The 13,328-nt window shown below is 36.7% G+C and overlaps 1 protein-coding gene across 3 annotated transcripts in view; it reads right to left on the reverse strand.

The window, feature by feature from the left end:
* Positions 1 to 1,184: 1,184 nt before the first annotated feature.
* Positions 1,185 to 13,328, reverse strand: part of PRKD3 (protein kinase D3) — an 82,551-nt gene continuing 70,407 nt past the window's right edge. For 2 of the 3 annotated variants that reach the window (XM_053589801.1, XM_053589800.1), the window contains exons 15-19: positions 11,678 to 11,839; positions 11,346 to 11,444; positions 8,231 to 8,498; positions 2,470 to 2,555; positions 1,185 to 1,584 (exon numbers count right to left, since the gene is read on the reverse strand). In XM_053589801.1, coding sequence (XP_053445776.1) covers positions 1,411 to 1,584; positions 2,470 to 2,555; positions 8,231 to 8,498; positions 11,346 to 11,444; positions 11,678 to 11,839 — 789 coding nt within the window. In that variant the 3' untranslated portion in view covers positions 1,185 to 1,410. Of the gene's footprint in view, positions 1,585 to 2,469; positions 2,556 to 2,575; positions 5,014 to 8,230; positions 8,499 to 11,345; positions 11,445 to 11,677; positions 11,840 to 13,328 lie in introns of those variants that run through there. The other variant, XM_053589802.1, reaches the window with a different exon arrangement.

A 13,328-nucleotide genomic window follows, 5' to 3' on the forward strand; every position in this document is an offset into this window, starting at 1 on the left:
TTTTCTTTACTACCTCAAACTTGGTGTCAATAAGAGTTAACAGGTACAGTTTTTAGTTTATTGAATACATTCACACATATCTGATCTTCACAACACCACCATGAGAAAGGTAGATATGAGAATTACGATCTTCATTTTACAGACAGATGTAGGAACTATAGACTCAGACAAACCACCATCTGCCAAGGTCAACAGAGCTAATAAATAAAGGAAACAAGACTTAAATCTTTTGCTCTTCTCAGAGTGAGGAAGTAAAAACAGACTTAAAATGATTAGTGAAGAACAAAGAAACAAATGCTACTAGATTTCTTACAAGTGGATGGTCTCAGATCTTAAACTTTCTTTGGGGAAAATATTAGTAACTTTTTAAAAAACGTGGCTGCCAGAACTGAAATGCAAAAAGAAATACTTATTTTTCTTTAATTTGCTCTGCTGATAACATAGGCCCACTCTTATAAAGTGTTTCACGTTCTACCCTACCTGTTCTACCAAATTCCTTAAAATAACTGATTTGAAAACATTCAAGATACAAAAGGATACTGTTTGCTACATAGTAACTGTAGCATTAGCTGACCCTACACTGGCTTTCCTTTTTGTGTATATTTAATTTTCTCCCCTATACAACCATGGGTAAAGATAAATTGTGTAATTAAAGTTTAAATATGCACCCACTGAATGCTGGAATCCAGTATTGGCATCAGGATGGTATCAGTCAGAACATCAGTATTTAGTAGCAGAGTTGAGCTATATATATGAAGACATTCCTAACAGCTTAACACTTAGACCTCCTTGTTTTGTAACATAAAATGTTTCACTGTTGCAACATACTCACAGAAGGTGTGACCTAATTTTTATGTTGTAGACAGCATATTCAGAATCACAACTCTAAAAAGGTCCAAAGTCTTGATTGACCTAAAAAATAAAGGTGAAACAGTCCAGCGCTCCATTTCTAGACATCTATCTAGCAAACAAATGTGAAGTCCTTGTAAAATCACATATTGGTAGCCTCACAGTTATCTCTTAAATATAAACCTATTTAGTAATCAACCTATAACTCTTTCATGATTTGGTCAAGCTATGCAATAACTGGATTGTAGCTTGCCATTTTTTTTCCTTAAAAAAAAAAATGTAAAAACAGGAAAGGGAAGATAAATTAAGAGGTACTGTGAAGGATTAGAAAAAATGCTATAAAAATTTATAAAGTTTCTTGATTCCATTGTGAGTTTTTCTTACTCAGTTTCCTCTCCTGTACCTACTCATTATGAACTACAGTATTGGTGTCACTGATTCCTTATCATATTTCCTCATGTCTTTGCATTTTTGCAGATGATGGATTACAATGAACAACACTTATGTACCAAAACAATCAGTTCATAAAATCAAATCTTTCTGAAATTTGTGCATTGATAATTAGGGATCTTCTTCCATGTCATCTGGATTGGGAGCCATAATGAAGTGCTTTGGGTATACAAGGTTGTGTGTGTATGCATGTATTTCCCAGCGAGCATCATCACTTTCATGTGTAATGTAACGTTCTCCAATGCGAGTTTCAAATTCTCGAAGGTCAAGCCAAGTCTGATAGTCCTAGGAAAAGATGAAGTAATTATTAAACATAAAACAAAATACTGTCTATTTTTTGTTTGTTTGTTTGTTTTTGGCTTAGCACCCTGGTCAAATCAACAACCTCTACTTGTAAGTACTTGCTATACACTAACTTCTGTCTGTAGTATTTTAAATTAGCAATGTTAAAGATAAAAAACTTTTCCAGAGTATCTAATGAAGTAAAGTAACTTTTCTGAAATTAGAAAACAATTTGCTTCATTCAGGCTTCTGAAGTGGGTATAATGATCACTAAAACATGTTGTATACTTTACAAGCTTAAACCTTACTTCTTAAAGTAGGTGAAAGTGCTCAGAATTAACAGGGTATGACCAGGATAATTTAATAATCAGTGAGGCTATGATTACATTTATTTTGAAGCTAATTCTACCCCCATACTCCCTTCAAGAAAGTAGTTCTAAAGATTCTCTCCTTACTCTGAAGTTGGTTTTTTTTTTTTTTTTGTTTGTTTCTTGAGCAAATATATGTAATATCTTTGGGGCAGTTAAGCCAAACATTTTAAAAGGCTTTTTAAAAAAGTCTCTTCCATGCAAAGGTAAACCTTTTAGTGGACATTTAAAATAAATTTAGATAAATGTCATGCTAATCTTACAAAAAGGTAAAAGAAACATACAGGCTCCAAAGGCTCTAATTCCTTTCAGTTTATGAAGATTAACTATCAATACGGTTGGAAGGGTGTACTGTGCAACATTCAGAGGTTCAGCTGCAGTACCGAGTAATCACTGAAGAGCACTGCCATTATTCTAAGACATGTGTAATCTGTTCACCTTATTAGAGTGGCTTCATTAGGGATGACAATTCACAGTGAACTGGTCAAATGAAGTCATACTTTTTTTTTTTTTTTTTTACCTGTAGCCAGGGATGACTAAGAGATTTGTCAACACTGTAACGTTTTCTCATCTTCACTTGAAGTAAGTTGTTTATCAAATCAATTGCTAAGAGAAAAGACAAAGTTAGATAACATAAATTTGGGTGTTTAGAGCACCCCAAACCTGTGACTGTTTGGAAAGGAGTTTAATCTATAGAAATAGAAGGTTGAGGAATTTTTGCTTCTCAAGGACATGGATTTTAAGCTGACATGTAAAATGCTCCATACGTGTTCACTGAATTCAGTGTACGTGTCAAATTTTCATTTTATTTAGAAGGCACTGTAGAGTTCGGGTTAAAAGTATACACTCTGGAGCCAGAATGCTTGGACTGAAGTCTGGTTCTGCCACTTCCTAGCTATGTGATACACGGCCAGTTATTACTAATAAAACTATACTAAATTCCTCATCTATAAAATGAAGTTGTTGAGAAGATGAAATAGGTTTAATACAGGGTGGCCATAAAGTTGGTGTGCAATTTAAAATAGTGTGCAATTTTAAATTGCACATGAACTTTAAAGTCACTTTGTGTATGTGCAGGGCTTAGAACAGGGCTTAGCCCAGACTGTTAAGTACGTACTAATTATTATTAAAGATGAAGAAAATAGTGTGTCACACTTTATGGGGGCAAGACATGATTGCAAGAGGGACTTTACCTAACAACTGCAATCAGTGTAACCTGGCTTATTGTACCCTCAATGAATCCCCAACAATAAAAAAAAAAAAAAAAAGATGAAGAAAATAGACTCTGATTACAAGTAGACTCCCCCTATCCACCATGATACTGTGTTACTCTAATTTACTCCCTGTCTTAATCTGTAAAAGTAGCCAAAACCATTGCCTTGCCTCTGTAGACATGGTTAGACTGAGGTGATAACTGATCACAAGGTCACACTTACAACAAAATAGGTTCAGTGTGTTTCGGTGAATTCTGGCACATGTATCTTATTCATTTTTTGGAAAAAATGGATCAACTACAGATGCATTTGTAATACTGACAGCAAAAAATAGAGATGAACCAAGGAAAGATTTATCCAAGGGTGTCCAACCTTTTGGCTTCTCTGGGCCATACATTTAATACACAAACAGTAATGACAGATGATGAGCACCATAGATAAGCAACAAAAATCTTCATATAATAATCCTAATTATATTGCTGTCTTTTCAGAGTCTTTAAAATTAATGTTGAGCAGGTCCCAAGTTTGTGATCACCAATATAGAAAACGTACGTATCTAAGTAATAAAACAGCTTTCTTAAAATATTTTTTATTACAAAAGTGGGCAATACAAAACTTGTGGGATAATTTACATTGTATTTGAGAAACTAATGCATCAACATCTGATTTGATGGAATTACTTCCGTCAATTCTCAAGGTGATCACCAGATATTTTGGTTCTAATTTTACTCTTAATGTGCTTCATTCTTGAAAATAGTTACATGCAAATGTAGGTGCTGCCAAAAAGCATGAGAAGCGAGGGATATTTGTTTCTGCAAATATAGGACCTATAAAGTACAGCAAAGACAAATGATCATTGTTTTTTGTTTGGAGACAATGTCATTATGTTGCCCTTCGTAGAGTGCTGTGGTCTCACAGCTCACAGCAATGTCAAAATCTTGGGCTTAAGTGATTCTCTTGCCTCAGCCTTCCAAGTAGCTGAGACTACAGGTGCCCGCCACAACACCCAGCTATTTTTTTGTTATAGTGGTGGTTGTTTAGCAGGCCCAGGCCAGGTTTGAACCCGCCAGCCTTTGTAACCACCGTGCTACGGGTGCCAAGCCCATCACATTTAACATATTAATATTGACTGAAAATGGAGTTACAAATGCACCAAAATACTGTTTTCCCAGAAATCTTGAAATCTGTTTCCAAACTGAAAAGTAAGGCTGCATATTTTCACTGTTCACAGGACTGTCTTTAGCTAACATGTCAAAATGCATAAAATTGTTTGTCTTGATTTGAGCTTGTCATAATTTCAGTTTCATTTGGAATGCTATTGTGGTTCGAAACATTGTACTGTTAAGTTGGTTTTCACCTTGAAGATGTATGATTAACTCCTTTAATTGAGTAGTTAAATCCACTAAAAATGCTAACTAAATATGTAAGCTAGTTTTCATTGTTGTCAAGTTAGGCACAAATTTGGTTTTCTTCATAGTTGTCGATTTCTGGCACAAATTTTGTTTTTGATACCATAATGACTTGATAATATGTTGTAAATCACAGAATCTTTTCAACATTTGGCCTCCACTTAGCCATCCTACTTCCGAACAGTAATCGATGTTGTCACAGTCAGCATCAATACTTCCAAGGAATTCCTGGAATTGGCAGTGATTCAATCCCTTGTTCCTGTGAAATTCATATCTTGGTGACAGAACATTATCAATTTAAAAGCTTTTGTGCACGAATTTTCTTAATGTACTATTCAATGATACTTTATCAAACTTGAGTTTGGGGTGGCAATTCCATCATCTTTTATAATTTTACAAGTCCCTCTCTTTTATCAGCCATTGCTGGGGCACCATCAGTAACTGCAACAGATAATGGACACAGAAAACTGCTTTAACATGTTTTTTACTGCTTCATATAAATCTCTTAATTTAGTTGTGCCTTTTAATGGCTCTAAAGAAGGAATTTCACTAAAGATGACATTTGTCATCAATACTGCTAATAAAAATGGCCAGTTCAGCTGTATTTGTAGCAGCAGTGTTGCCATCCATTGTTAAAGCATGAGATTTACTCTCCAAACTGCCTTCAATAGATTTTTCTATTTCTTCAATTCACCTGGCTATAGTTTGGTGAGACAAATGGCTTTTAGAAATATCCCCCCTTATTTTCAGGGCAAAATATATGCGGCATGCTTACCATACATGGCTTAATAAACTCACCATCAGTAAATGGTTTTGATCTTTTTGCTATTAAATATGCTACCACATAACTAGCCTTTACAATCAAATCCATCTGAGTTGTAACTTTAAAGAAAACTTTGTTGAGAAGACTTTTTTTTTTTAGTTCTGTTTTGTCCTTATGCATCAATTTGGCAGCATGTGTTTGCAGATGACTTCAAATTACAGTCTTTGAAAACTTGCACACATTCCCTACAAATTAAGAAGAGTGCCTTCCTATTTCCTGCAACAAAAAAGTCATTTGTCCACTTTCCAATAAATAATGCTCTTTCATCTGTAATTTTTTTCTGGGGGGGTAGGGATTCTGTTTTCTTTTTTTTGTTGTTGTTGTTGAGACAGGGTTTTGAAATGTTACAGAAGCCATGCTGGGATTTACAAAAAAATGATAAGGGACTCTATTCATTTTTATTATGAAAATTAATTGACAAGAAAACAGAAAGCAAGGTTTGGGCCCTTCCACATCTTGGCTGCTGATGCAGAGCAAGGCAGTGGGCCAGCTATGTAAAGCACGGCAGGCAATGTATGAGGTGTGGAGGTACCCTTAATAATCAAACAGGAATGGTTACTTGTCTTCTAAATAACATTAAATGCCTAACTTGTTATGGTAGGTTGAAATATTGAAAATCACTGCCTCGGGTGGCGCCTGTGGCTTAAGGAGTAGGGCGACGGTCCCATATGCTGGAGGTGGCAGGTTCAAACTCAGCCCTGGCCAAAAACCACCAAAAAAAAAAAAAAAAAAAAAAAAAAAATCACTGCCTCACCAAGTCACCACAAGCACATTTAATGTCTGATGGTGTCAATTTGAGCTTAGATGGGAATACACTGGAAGCCACGTTCCACTGTAAAACCATGCGCGTGTACAAATAGTGAGGAGTATATATATGTTTATATGTGACATTGAGACAAGATGTTTTTGCCTACAATGTTTATGCTTGAGAACCACACAATTGAGTTCCACCAAGAAACATCTCATAGTCTTAAGTTTATGATTTGTGTTGCGCCCCATTCATTGCCAGCCGGTGGGTCACAGGATAGACACTCCTGCCAAATACCGTCCTAGTTCTACTTCTCTTTAATACACTACCAAACTAGAAAAGGGTTTCCACAGTACTTTAGTTACGAATTTTTTTGTGTTCCATACTTCAAACCCTTAATCATTGTTCCTTAAACATGTGCATCATAATCATTTGGGATATTTATTTAAAGTGGACATTCCTGGGTATCATTCCAACTAATGACTCTGAATCTCTGGGCCATGGCCAGAGGTTTGTCCTCTACTAAACTCCTTAAGTGAGTCTGATACAAGAGGTTTAAGACCATACTGCTCCAGGAACTGAGATGACTTGGCAACATCAAAAAACTTAAAAGAACTTCAATTAGCCTTCTTCATTACTAAGCAAACCTGCTACTATTTCTTTACATGTTGTTCCTCAAACTTTTCGCAGTAGTTTAATGGAGTATTAGTCACTCCTTTTGATTAGGCCCAATACTTCTGAAAAAATAAAAAAGACTTACCTATAACCTATTACAGGGGTTGGCTAAATCTAGGTGGGGATAATTACCCAGCACTGATTCTGTTAACTTCTATGGAACAGTTAAATAATTTTCTAAGTGGTGTACTCATCCTTCCTCTGAGTATCTAAACTAGTAATCTAAATTACTCTAAACTGAGTAAACTAAAGAGGGCCAACAAAGTCAGGCACGAACCAGGGGTTGCAAACTGAAAAGCCTTCATTAGGCAGGAAGGACAAATGCATGAAGGTTCCTAGCAGAGGTTTACAGGAGAGAGAAAAATGAACTAGAGGGTGGCGCCTGTGGCTCAGTGGGTAGGGCGCCGGCCCCATATACTGAGGGTGGCAGGTTCAAACCCGGCCCCGGCCAAACTGCAACAAAAAAAAATAGGCAGGCCTTGTGGCAGGTGCCTGTAGTCCCAGCTACTCGGGAGGCTGAGGCAAGAGAATCACCTAAGCCCAGGAGATGGAGGTTGCTGTGAGCTGTGATGCCACGGCACTCTACCAAGGGTGATAAAGTAAGACTCTGTCTCAACAAAAAAAAAAAAAAAAAAGAAAGAAAGAAAAATGAACTAGAGAATGTCATGCTGACTACAGAGTTCATTCTAGGTATAAGGAACTGGAGCTATAGGTATTCTTTCAAGAAGCTTATAATCATGTTCTGAAGATTAGAAAAGTAAATTAGGAAAAGGTTGAATACTTAAAAAAAAGACAAACAAACATGCACACTAGCCTAAGTAGATCAGATTCATAGGAACAGCAGTCAGGAAGATTTCACAGGTGAGTCTCAAGTTAAGGGGTCTTCAAGTGACTGGAAGGACTTTAGTAATGAGGAGGAGGGACTGTAGGCAGAGGAAAAGAGGCTTAGGCAAGTTGTAGAAAAAGTTGAGAAATGAGTAAACAACTAGGTTTGTGTGGGGCAGTACTGGGAGATGAGGCCATATGGTAAGCTTGGGTCATATCTTACAGATCTAAGGTAGCCAAAATGTTTGGGAGCAGAGGAAGATGAAAGTAATTAGTATTTCCTGAAGATAAATTTGGCAGTGGTGACTGGAAAGGACAAAAAAGGAGTCTAATGAGGACAGTTAAGATATTTTAGGAATATCAGAATGAAGTAATTGAGGGCTGGGTTAGTGCTATGCCTGGTAAGTCTGAGGAAGACAGAGATAGAAAAGGCAGTGTAAAAGGAGACTGCTCAAAAATTAGTAACTAGCTCAGTTTAGAAGATAAATGGGAAACACTAAAAAGAGGAGACAGAGAGTCAGACTGATTCAGGATCACAGATTTTTAGACTATGATAAAGCACAGAGCCAAAATTTAATTATTTTTACCTTCACCAGAAATTTCTTTCCACGGATTTGGTGGGTACATAAATGCAGCATTTTGGATTTGGTCATTGATATCTTCATCCTCATTAAAAGGAAATGTGCCACTAAGGCTCACATACACGATAACTCCCACTGACCACATATCTAAAGAACGATTGTAACCTTTACTCCGGAGGACTTCAGGGGCTAAGTATGCTGGAGTTCCTACCACAGATCTCCTGAATGATTTTTCACCAATGATGCGTGCAAATCCAAAGTCACACAGCTTAACCTGCAAATTGAAGGATATTTTTATATTATAGTGTTTTATATATATATGTAACAATCTGTCAATCTATATAGACATATGTAATGGTCCCTAAATATGATACTGTAATGTTTCAACATATTTTCCAACTCTTTTGATTATGAATATCAAATAATTATAGACACTGAATTTATAAAATATCCTTTCCAAAAAGGCAGATCCATTTATAGCCCTGTAATCCTGACAAACAGTATGAAGGGCTTTCCTTGCAATTATTTCAAAAAACTTTCAAACTCTAGCTTCCAGAATGTCAAACACCAGACTAGTGTTATGGGTTTTAAGTTTTTTGATGTAATGGAAGGTGCTAATCTTTTACAACTTATCTTCTAAGGAGATGATTTTTCTATCATCTGTGAGCAGGAAGTGTTTCATTTCTGAATCCTGGACACAAAGGTACTCAATAATTATGTTCGTTGAATAAAAAATAAGTTATAATATTTTAAAAGAGCCTTGTTTTATTTCCAGAATCTTTTCCTAAGAACACTATAAACTGGCAAGAAAATAAGACTGAGGTATATTAAAGATAACTAGTAATGTGGACAGTAGAGAAGTGATGATACTGGAGACTGCTCCAAGGACTAAACAACAGTGTTTCCCATTACTATGGAGCAATGACTGCTAGTTAGATGTTCAGATCAAAAAAATACATGAAGGTAGCTGCTGTCACTACCATGTCCTCTCAGGAAGAATATTCTAGAAGTGTGATGAGTTTTGCAGAACTCAGAACACTTATCTTGCTACCCATATTTCTGCAGAGGTTCAGATGTTGGTGATTAATGACTACATCCATGCTGAACAAGCAAACGCCACAAATCTTCTGGAGGAAATGCTCTGACTCACAGAAGATCTTCAGAAAAAACATTAAGATCAATTGAGAGAAAAGGGTTCTAGTACCTGGCAAACAGTGATACAAACAGTGACTGCACAACAAAGTAGTGAAAGTACATTCAAACGCTGCCGCTATTTTGGGATACAGACCTTGACACATTTTTTTATGCATGATATTTGCTCTGTGCCATTACTGAATTTGGCTGCTTCTCTATTTGAGTCTTTGAAGAGTAGGATTATGGACCCTGGAAAAATTTGAACTTAAATAACATTATTTTCCCTTTGCCCTTAGTGGGAACACTATGGGTCACTAAAGTAGAGGTCAAAAGGTTGGAGATTTTGCCTAAGCTGTAGAGGGATGCACTCTTTGCCTATGCCATTTTTATGATCAAATGAGATAATATATGGAAGCAGTTTATTTAAAGCATCGCACCAACTATTAGAGGACCACTTTTGACTTCACAATAGTAGGGAATCGCTTTTTAAGGACATAGACATGTAAGAAAAGAACAGTATTACTATTTTTAAAGTAAAAGAATTGAATGATTTTTAAAAATACATCTTTTTCTTTGAAAAGATAATTTAAGTTGTATTTACCAAGTGAAACAGCTATCTGCTGTCCTTCTAGCCATCTGTCTAGCTGTACCTGCTTTCAATGTACATAACTTGTCAAGATACAGTCTACTAGGGTGGAATCATCAATAACAATCATGAAAAACTGTAGGTACCACTTCCAACTTAGGTTTCTCAGAACATTTATTTCAAAGTTTGGGTTATGATCCATTTAGTGGGCTATTTCAAGATCAACACTTTTTTTTCCCCCCTCAAGACAGTCTCACTGTGTTGCCATTGATAGAGTGCTGTGCTGGTCACAGCTCACAGCAACCTTAAACTCTTGGGTTTAAGTGACTCTCTTGCCTCAGCCTCCTAAGTAGCTGGGACCAAAGGTGCCTGCCACAATGCCCAACTATATTTCTGTTTTGGTTGTAACTGTCATTGTTGTGTGGCAGGCCTGGGCTAGGTTCGAACCCACCAGCTCCGCTGTATGTGGCTGGCGTCCCAGCCGCTGAGCTACAGACGCCAAGCCTCAAGGTAACACTTTTTACGAAATGAAACTCAACTGAAAAAAAAAAAAAAATCAGAGTACACCACACATCGCCAGGACACACATGCAATGTGGCACTGTCATCCATGTGAGTCCTGGTGGTGAGAAATACAATCCTTACTTAGGTTTTGGTGAAAATGTTTGAAATAGGTACTCAAAAGAAAAGGTGTTGGCTGCCTGCCTCAATTTAAATGTCTCATGTTTCATTCCACTAGTCTGTTTTAACTTATGGGGAATTCATAAATTGAGCACTAAGCACCAACCAAGGTTGGTTCACCTCCACTTCATTCTCAACCCATGGGGAGAGGTGAACTGCAAAGGGCCTATGTGTGCAGTTAATTCTTTGAGATGTAGTTAACTAAGAAGTCTTAATGAACATAAACAATGAACAAAACATGAATTCAAGTAATAATTATTTACTTAGAAACAGTCTCTCTCTGTTACCCAGGCTAGAATGCAGTAGATGTTCTCATAGCTCCTTGCAACCTTGAACTCCTGGGTTCAAATGATCCTCCTCTAAGAGCCCCCTGAGTAGCTGGGACTGCAGGCGTGCGTCTCCATGCTTGGCTAATTTTTTTTCTTTTCAGAGAGATGGAATTTTGCTGAGTTGTTCAGGCTAGTTTTGAACTCCCAGTCTCATGCAATCTTCCTGCCTTGACCTCCCAGAAGTGCAGGGATATAGGCATGAGCCATCACACCCAGACTGAATTCAAATTATTTAAGTTATTAATCCTTGCTGGCAGTTACAGGCTAGAAATTTTACTTCTGTAGTATGGTCTGCATTTTGAACTTACACTACTTGGTACCCTTACTTGAGTACTTAAAAATGTCAGAATCATTTAAAATGATTCTTTAAAAGGTTCTAGAGAATATCTCACCTGAGGAAACGGCTCTGCTGATGCAAGCAACACATTTTCTGGCTTTAAATCACAGTGTACAATATTCTTAAAATGCAGATTCCTCAAAGCAACAAGTATCTGTTAGGAAAAAAGATTTTTTTCAATTCCTAGAAAATCATCAGTCTTTGCTATGTCTCTTTCAATGGTCTAATGACTTCAAAATCCTGCTACAGTTCATTAAGAGTTAGCTAAAGGCTTCTTGTTGTATTTTGTTCTTTGAAGTTAACAATTCCATAATCTCCCAATTTGTAAAAGCACCGCTTTCTTAGTTTTTAACTATTCTCTAGCTTGAAAAGAAGAGTTAAAAGCACCTGTGTGACCATGAATTTAGTGATCCGCTCTGGAAGCCGACTTTTCTCACTGGAGAGAATCATTTCCAGCATATCTCCATGCAGCTTTTCCATCACTACAAAGACTCGTTCCGGGGTCTCAAACATACATTCCAAATTCACAATCCCAGGGTGGTGCAAATTCTGAAGAAAGGTAGCAAGACATTTACATGACCAACTTAAATAAAGAAATAGTTTTATTATGTAAATATCCAACAGTGTGCTAGTATACTAGGACTGCACAAAATACATGGTACAGACAAAAAAACAAGTAAGAAAAATAAACAATATAAGTAAACAAAATAAAAGTTATAACCAATAAAAAGTATTTCAGATTCTGATTTCCCAAGTTGTGTACTGATGAGTGGCTGCACTGAGGACAGAGAAGGTCTTCCTAATTCTATTATACAACTGCCCTTGTCCATTGCTGCTGCTGTCCATTTCATTCCTTCATATTTTTAAAATCTCTGACACTTCTCTAGTTTTACACTGTACTTGAAGAGTACTGATAACCAATTAAGTTTTAGCCAATTACAAACAGTTTTGAAAGCTTTGGTTCTTTGGGGATTGTATTTATGAAAGTCTTTGCCCAAGATACAGTTTTGTTTTCTATTTATGTTTTGTAAGACACAGTCTCTCTCTGTCACCCTGGGTAGAGTGCTGTGGCATCATCATAGCTCACAGCAACCTCAGACTATTGGGTGAAGTGATCCTCTTGCCTCAGCCTCCTGAGTCACTTACCCCTATCCAGCAGTGTACTAGGACTGTATAAAGTACATGGGAAAGAGTAAAACAACTAAGAAAAATAAAGTAAACAAAATAAAAGTTAACACTGCTATGTCTGGCTAGTTTTTTCTATTTTTAGTAGAGATGGGTCTCACTCTTGGCTCAGGCTGGTCTCTTAACTGCTGAGCTCAAATGATCCACCCACTTTGGCCTCCCAGTATCTATTCCCTGATTTTCATGATACACAATATGTCTTTCCTTTTTTAGGCTCAGCATCTCTCCACCTCTATCATCCCATGTTTCTTGAATACAACTAGGTTACAAGGATTGGAGATACATGAATATGAATGCCACACTGTTTCTGCTTATGAAACCAATCTATTTTATACTCCCCTCACAGAAAAACCTTCCTCAAAAACAACCTTGTCAAGTCAGCCTTGCTAAAAACCTCCAATGGTTCTTTAAAATATGATATAAATTCTGTGGACTGGATGTTAATCTGGCCTCTGTCTCCCTATTTATCTTAAACATGCTCTGATCCAAGTGATTATTTCTTATTTTTATTACTTATTATAACAAAAATACACATGGGCCCCAACTTGTTATTTTAACTTTAAATTTTGCGTCACATTAGGTGTTTTCAAAAATGTTTAGAAAAATCAAATAGCAAATGCAAAAAACTGCATTTGCTAATCATTTTAAGACAATTTGAAACATCACATTCCAAGTAGTAAAAAGTGACATAATTTTGTAGTAAATTAATGAAAGTGAAATACTCCATAGTCGGTGGGGTATGAAAACGGCAATAAGCAGTGGAAGATTCAGAATATTGTAACTTTTACAGCTCTAGAAGTGTGACTGTCTCCTACGCTACAGCTGTCTAGGTCTTAATATTTTTCCCCTGCCT

This window comes from Nycticebus coucang, chromosome 4 (assembly GCF_027406575.1).
Source record: "Nycticebus coucang isolate mNycCou1 chromosome 4, mNycCou1.pri, whole genome shotgun sequence".
Taxonomy (NCBI): Eukaryota; Metazoa; Chordata; class Mammalia; order Primates; family Lorisidae; genus Nycticebus; species Nycticebus coucang.